At 38.3% G+C, this 8,380-nt stretch overlaps 1 protein-coding gene across 1 annotated transcript; it reads right to left on the bottom strand.

Moving 5' to 3' along the window:
- Window positions 962–2,609, bottom strand: LOC107606451. Its single transcript, XM_016308517.1, has 2 exons — window positions 2,556–2,609; window positions 962–2,431 (listed from the first exon to the last, which is right to left on the bottom strand). Exons 1-2 carry the CDS (start codon window positions 2,607–2,609, stop codon window positions 962–964), a joined length of 1,524 nt encoding a protein of 507 aa, XP_016164003.1.

Here is an 8,380-nt window from a genome sequence, read left to right as displayed (position 1 = left end):
CCTAATCGTGGTGAGGATGCCGCTGGAGGAGGTGCTCCAGTGGGGGGTGTTAGGCCCGCTCATGGCGGACATGGTGGAGAGTGGTATGGATCCGGTCTGGGAGATCCATCGAGCCATGCTGACGCTGGGCTTGGAGTGGGGCCGCTCGGAGATTACTTCATTGGCGTGCCCGGTGACGACCAGACACTTCAGGAGAGTACGCCATGAGTGAGTCCGAGATCCATGTTTTCAGACTTTCTTGCCGGTGATGGGATTGATGCAGATTTCGGTGGATCACATTTCCTAGATAAGATCATAATCATCATGGAGGAGGATGAGGCTGCCCGTCGACGGGGTCAGACGACGGGGACACAGGCACCGTTAAATGTCGATCTGAATAAGCCTCCCTCCGTGGCTCCTGTTCATACTTTCGCCTTGGGTGGGACCCCACCATCCGCACATACTGCTAGGTCACATTCAGTTGTCAGGCCGTCCTCATCCAGACCCGTACATGTCCAGCCTAGGACGCCTGCACAGCCACCCCCGGAGGACGAGATCGAGGATGAGGAGCCGCTTATCCGGAGAGGTCATAGGACACGGGTTCCACGTCGTTGCTTCACGGGGTCGCACCTCTTTAGATGATATGTGTATCGTGGTGTATGTTATTTCCTTATCAGTGTTGTATGTTATATCTTTTTCATTAATGGTGTTATATTTTATTTCGTTAGTTCATCAGTTCATGCAGCAGTGTGTTTCATATTGCGTTATTTTGTATCAATCACTATGAAAATTTGTGTACTTTGCTTATGTTACTTATTTCCATAATTAGTAAGACATTTAACATATGTGTCTTGTACGACAACAATTTTTCAGCACTGAACACCGACTACTTACCAAACCTAGAACATCGTTTTCTAAAAAAAAAGTACAGCTGATCAAACTAATACAAATAAGAACACAAAACCAGACATTCCTATTCATTTCACCATGTATGGCTGGGTCCTCCGGCCTGTGGACAACTCCGACGAGTGTGTCCGGGTTGCCTACAGAGGCCACATCTCTTGGGCCGGTTCGGATCTGCCTCATCCATATTGGTCCGTATCCGGGTGGACCTCGGATGACCCTCCCTCGCACGCCTCTTGTTTGGGTCCGGTATAACGGTTGGCCCATCATATGGTGGCCAGAAACCCTCCGGAATGGGATGTGTGAATCCCATCCGATACACACTGAAAACCGAACTAAGGCGATACACCTGGTGGACGTATGGCTGCCAAGTAACCCGTGAGTAGGCACAGCATGCCAATGCGTGCGAACACGGGAAATGAAGTGCCTGGAAGTATCCACAATCACATGTCTGAGAACCTAGTGAGACCCTGTAGCTACCCAGTGAGAACGAACCAGTCGGAGTCGTCTCTGCCACGGTGTACTCCGAGTTATCCCTGTCATATACAGTCACGGTGAAGCACCTAGCCGTCTTCAGATTGGCCTCGATACACTTGACCAGGTGTTGACTGAATTGTTGTCCGGTACCCAGCTGGGCCTCGGCCTCCCTCCCCTTGCGGACAAATAGTTTAGCCAACCTTCCATATGTGGCCTTCACCAGCGAGCACACAGGGAGGTTCCTGACCCCCTTCAGGATTGAGTTCACACACTCAGAGATATTAGTCGTCATGTGCCCGAATCTGCGCCCCTCATCACAATACTGTGTCCACAACGAATACTCAATCCGGTTCGCCCAGTCACACATCGCCGGATTCTCAGAGCGCAGAATGTCAAACCAGTAATCGAACCCCACTTCGGTCTTGGCATATGCGCCGTTCACAAGAAGCCTCCGAGCGTCTTTGCCCTTGAAGGTGAGGGCGAAATTTGCTGCTACGTGTCGAATGCAGAATGCCCGGTATGCAGCCGGAGGTAGCCATCCCCCATCAGGAGCCTCAAGCACGGCCTTGATGCCATTATGCCTGTCCGAAATAACTAGCAGACCTGGCTGCGGTGTCACGTGCTGACAGAGGTGGGAGAAAAAGAAGGACCACGACTCAGCATTCTCACCCTCGACTAGTGCAAATGCCACAGGGAGTATGTTGGAGTTCCCGTCCTGTGCAATCGCGACAAGCAATGTTCCCCCATACTTGCCATATAGATGGGTTCCGTCAATACTCACCAACGGCTTGCAATGACGGAATGCCTCGATACAAGGTGGGAACGTCCAGAACAGCCTATGAAAATAAGCTTGAGACTCGTCCAGCTGTCCCCCAACTCGAACAGGGCTAGTCCTAAGGACTGCTACAGTACCAGGCATGGTCAACTGGACTCCTAACACCCACCTAGGGAGCTCGTTGTATGACTCATCCCAGTCACCATAGATGACGGCAACATCCTTCTGCTTCGCCAGCCAGACCCTCCTATACGTCGGCCTGAACCCAAAGTGTGCGGCCGTGGCATTTAGGAGCACCTTGATGTTGACAGATGCATCAGCCCTAACCATTTGCATAATGAATGTCGCTATCACATGATAATCCAAACTCCTATGGTTGCTGGAGATAGAGGTGGCGAGACACGTATGCAGTCCGTTGTACCGTTTGACTTCCCAAATACCCTTGCGCTGCCGGAGTTTCAACCGAATCAACCATGTGCACCCATTCCCAAACTCAGAACACTTTCCCACATACCGGCGATAGTCAGACTCAACTACCTTGTAATGTACCCCTCGGCGGATGCTGTAAGTCTTCACACTCAACAGGGCCTCATCTTTATCATGAAATTGCTGACCAACCTGGAACTCTGTCATACCAGCAGTCCCTTCCGCATCTCAAGTGTCAAATCCAGCAGGCTACCCAGGAAGCCCATCCTGCCTCATGGCATCCAGATCCAATGATGAAAAATAGGGTGGGTACTGCTGTGTGCCAGAGCTAGATCCACCTGCAGCCCCTCTCGGGTCACTCGCTCCGAGATCATCGCCACTGTCATCAGCAATCGTATCCGGCTCAACATCATCGTCATCTGGATCATCAAACAATCCGTCTCCAACACTAGCCGGTGTAGCACACTGTACTGAGGTCGGAAGATGTTCCCCTGTACCAACCTCGTCGCCAACATTGCCGCTGAGATCAACAGCGAACGAAGAGGAGGCCACAGGCTGGATCGGTGGCTCATACGCAGGGACGGAGGAAGAAGCAACGGCAGGTCTCGAGCTAGAACCGGCCACCGTGGCTAAAGTGTGCGTATTCCGGTTCGAACCCCCGAGCTGGATACCACATCAACCAACTTTGCCAACAGCTCTGGTGTCCTCACCTCGGAAAACTGCCGGCGACAATGAAACATGACCTGCAAGTCCTCATCACTCCCGATCGTGAAACAATCATACTTCACGGTATCTTGGAGCACGGTGGTTGGAATGCGATAGAAAAACTTCTTAACCCTTTTCACACCTTCTAGACCAAGTTTCAGCAGTACAGAGCTAACAAGGTCATCATAGCTCATCGTCGGCCTCACAATAATACAGAGAGGATCCTTATCGGTGAACTTCACACCGGATCGAGTTTTTCTCTTAATCGATCCTCTATGGTGAACCAACACTAGAAAACTATCCTCACTAGCCATCTGACCCCTCTATTGAGAGCAACTCACGTTCACATTATATATATAGAGCTCTGCTTCACAGTAATTCGAATCATCCTCATTCGCACTATATATATGTAATTCGAATCAAGTCATTTCGAATTAGCCCTAATTACTAAACTAGAGTAATTCGAATCAAGAAGATTCGAACTTCCTCCTTAATCACGTGATCTTTGTAATTCGAATTGAGTTAATTCGAACTATGCTTCCCTAATTCGATGCAGCTTGATTCGAACTACTTTGGCATAATGCTTGGTAATAATTCGAGCTATATCAATTCAAATTATGTAGAAACCTAATTCGAATTTTGTTGATTCGAATTACATAAAAGTATGCTTTGGTTGATTGATGAATGAGAATCTCGTTTGGCTGATATACGTAATTTTGAACTTCCCTTGGCATATATTTATTTTTTACCCTATTTTAAATTTTTCTAAATAAATATAGTAGTTATTTTAAATATTTTAATTTTTTATATCTCACTTTTTATTTATTAAGGTCTAAAAAATAATATTAAAATTAGTACTATCAAAAAATACTTCAAATTTAATATTATGAAGAAAAATTAAAAGAAATTTATATAAGGACTAATTTGATTAATTTTTAAAATTTTAAGGATGAAAATGACTTACATCTAAACTTTCAGGGACTATTTTGATTATAAATAACTTTTTTACACGTCAAGTAACACGTGGCATGCTAGGTGTCACTGCACGTCATCATGCCGTTATCATCTAACTAATGTAAGGACCAATTTGAATTACGCTTTATCCTTTAAGGACTAATATGACTAAAAAAAATATTTTGAGGACTAATTTGAAGAATAAGTGATCTTTCAAGGATGAATTTCACTATTAACTTTTATTTTAGAGGACAATAAAGCTCAAGTCATTTTATCAATTAAGTCTAATTAAATTATTATAATTTAATTTAGCTTTATACGCTATTATTTTTAACAATTTTTTTATTTAACGCATGATTATATATAACGTTTTTTTATATGGATTTCGTATTTTTTTCTTCAAATTTTCAGCGTTTTCTGCGTTCTCTTTCTTTTTTATATTTTCTTCTTTCTGTATCTTCTGTATTCTCTTTTTTTTATGTGTTCTCTTCATTCTCTACGTCTCTTCGTTCACGATCAATGCTCTTTGATCTCATTTGAAAATTGGGATTAATTTTTTTTTTTAAAATTAAGTTGTGATATCAGATTTGAACAGATATTTTGTTTTCGAAGACAATGAATGATGTAAGTTCACATTGTCAGTTGAACTAAAATGAATTGGATTATTATTTTGAAATGAATCAAGTGGATGAGATATGGTTCAAACCTTGATAATGCAGTTCGTTAGTATTTGATGCTACTGTAATTGAATAATTTCGTTTTTGTTTGTAAAAATTAGTATTTATAGTTAAAGGTTTGAATTTAAATGTAATGTAGGACTTTTAAATTTTTTTCGTTGAATCTATTTATATTTCTAATTTTGGTGCATTTAGAAAATATTTTGATTTAATCAAAAATAATTTTCAATGTTTTTTTTCAATTTCTCTATAATATTGATGAGCAGCTTTTATCAAAAGTTAAGATAATTTTTAACACATTTGAATAATAAGCTGTTTTTTTTCTCCCTTTTTTATTCATTTTTTCTTTCATTATTGTTCTTGTGATTGTCGTTGTCATTATCATTGCACTTCTATTATCATAATTTGCATTAGTTAATACAGATTTTATTTACATTTATCCAAATTTCGCATATATAAATGAGTACAATTTATTTATTAAAAATAATTTGATATTTCTGTTAATCAAATGGGGTTCAAAATTGCTAAAATTTTCTAGCCACAAAGAGTTTTTGTTTTTAAAATAAGGGTTAAGTACTTTTTTCGTCCCTAAGATATGAGGCCAAAATTAAAATCGTTTCCGACCTTTTTTTGTTATTAAAATCATTATCAACATTACAAAACGTTATAAAATCGTCCTTTTCTACTTTAATTTTATTTTTTTATTAAATTATCCTTAATAATTAATATAAATAATAAAAATAATATTAAAAAATAAAAACAAACCCTTCTCCCCTTCACCTGCACCCGGCCCCACTCCCGTATCTCTTCCCTTTCTTCTCTCCCCATCCCTTTCTCATCGGATGAGACGTCTCTCTAGCATAAAACACATAACTCTCCTTTCCCAATTCAATGTAGCTATACCCTAGGTTGTTTCTTAACTTCCATTACCATCATCATCTTCCTCACCTTTGAAACATTTTCCTACATACCAGCCCCAACATATAAGAGAAAGGCTCTTCAGGTTTTAAGCTCAATAGATGATCAGCAATCCTAATCGCCATCTTGGCATTACCATGGTGCTTACAAGCACTCAGTAAAGCAGCCCAAATAGGTTCATCAGGGGTAATTAGCATCGCCGTACAAGATTCTCAGCCTCTTCAAGTTGACCTGATCGACTCAAAAGATCAAGCAAACATGTATAATGTTGCAGGGAAAGCCTAATTCTGTGATCCTCAACTATAGACCTGAACAATTTGCGGCCCTTGCCAACCAAACTAGCGTGACTACAGGCATAAATCAATCCAACAAATGTCACCTCATTCGGCTTAACACCAGCTGAAACCATGTTGTCATACAAAGCCAATGCTTCCTCAGTTTTCCTATGTTATGCACTGTCGACAATAATAGAAGTCCAAAAAATCACATCTTTCCTCCACATCCCAAAGAACACACCTTTGGCCGCATTAAGGTCACTTCACTTGGCATACATATCCACAAGCTTTGAGGGATTGGGAAGGGGATGGAAGGGTTTGTTTTTATTTTTTAATATTATTTTTATTATTTATATTAATTATTAAGGGTAATTTGGTTAAAAAATAATATTAAAGTAGAAAATGACGATTTTATAACGTTTTGTAACGTTCAGGATCATTTTAATAACAAAATAAGGTTGGGACGATTTTGATTTTAGCCTTATACCTTAAGGACGAAAAAATACTTAACCCTTAAAATAATAATTAAACATAATTTTGTTTATTTGTTTGATATAGTTGGAGACACCAAACTTCAACAGTATTTGGAAAAGGGAGCCACTCAGATAAAAATATCAAAAACGTCTTTTTTTTAAAATGTCTTTTAATAATTAAAATTTAACACATATAAATCGATTAAATTGTGCTATTTTTATTAAAATTAGATCGAACAAATCAATTTAGCCGAAAAACTAATAAATTAAATTTTGAATTGATCTAAATTAATTTTTTTTATAAAAAATGACTACAATATTTTTATTATAAAAAATAACTAAAATATTTTCTATTATATATATATACACATTANNTTATCAAGAAAACCAAAAAAGCTATTGCATATTCAGATATCGAGTAAAGACCTAATCCGGTCCTTGTCTATTTTTACGAAGGACAAAGCGATCCCTATCCAAAAAAAAAGGGACACTTCGACCCTCAACCTTTTTATTTTGGGACAATACGGTCCCTCTATTAAAAAATTTATTAAATAATAATAAAAATTAGTTTTGTAGGGGGTTTTATTTATATTTTGTGGCGGTTTTAAACCCCCATAAAAATCTTTTCAACAATATAACCAATTACTACCACTACTACCATTATCTTTTTCATTCTCATTATTATCACTCCTACCTCTATTATTTTTATTGGGTAATCATACTTTATCATCATCATTATCTCCTCTACCGTTATCATCACCAATACCAATATTATCAACATTAAAGTTCTCTTCTTTCATTTTTTATTCGATGTTATTTTTTTCCTTTAAAAGGTATTGTACTATAATTACTTTTTTTTTGTGGCATCATTTTTATCAATGGTTTTTCTTCACTTAACCACTATTGATGAAGGAATTTTTTTAAAAACAAAGTTATTAATAGTTTGTGGAGGTTTAAAACCCCCCACAGAATACAAATAAAACATCTATAAAACTAATTTTTATTATTATTTAATAAGTTTTTTAACAGAAGGACCGTATTGTCCCAAAATAAAAAGGTTGAGAATCGAAGTGTCCCTTTTTTTTAGACAAAGATCACTTTGTTCTTAGTAAAAATGAACAAGGACCGAATTGGATGTTTACTCCTCAGATATCCGGAATCTTAACTACGGGTTTGGGTGAGATTTTTTGTCCGAAAAATTGGGCTTGACTGTTGGACTTGAATGAATTTAATCTCCAGTTTTTGTTTTTATTTTCTTTTTGAACATAAGCCCAAAGTTTTGTTAGAAAGCTCAAAAACTTATTGCACTGAAATTTATGGCTAAACTCCACGTTAATAACATTAACTAGAGATTAAACAGGTCAAACTTGACTTAATAGAACTAACTTAAATTGGTTCAGCGGTCAGCTCACTCTTCTACTTAAATAAATATTGAAAGTTTGAATTATGTATATAACAATTTATTGATTAGTGGTAGACCCTTAAATAAAATTTAAATTCGTGATAGATTAATTTTTGACCTATCGAATTAGAAAATACCACGAGGAATCCAAAAAAAACTGGACTTAATAGGTCAACACCATATACACATGTGACTTCCTCTCTCGTGAAGACCACACGAAAGTTCCCTACCCACACTAGAACACACTAATATAAGGATAAAAAAATAAAAATGTAAATAGTAAATTTCTATGTATTGTTGCTGTAAAAATTAGTTACACTAACATCCAATAAGTTGTTAAATATACAAAATTAAATAACTTTACATTCACTCCACTTGTAGATAAAAAGGGGCAAAGAAAAATAAAAAAGAAGGGA

Source organism: Arachis ipaensis, chromosome B01, assembly GCF_000816755.2.
Source record: "Arachis ipaensis cultivar K30076 chromosome B01, Araip1.1, whole genome shotgun sequence".
In the NCBI taxonomy this organism is placed as follows: Eukaryota; Viridiplantae; Streptophyta; class Magnoliopsida; order Fabales; family Fabaceae; genus Arachis; species Arachis ipaensis.
Note: the sequence above shows the minus strand (reverse complement) of the source record. Positions and strands in the feature narration are given on the sequence as shown.

Excerpts from the sequence above, each read along its gene's own strand:
- LOC107606451 (XM_016308517.1), bottom strand. The coding sequence starts at position 2,609 with ATGGTTGATTCGGTTGAAACTCCGGCAGCGCAAGGGTATTTGGGAAGT. Across the intron at positions 2,432-2,555 it reads GGTATTTGGGAAGTCAAACG|GTGCTCCTAAATGCCACGGC; the intron begins GTACAACGGACT and ends GTCAACATCAAG.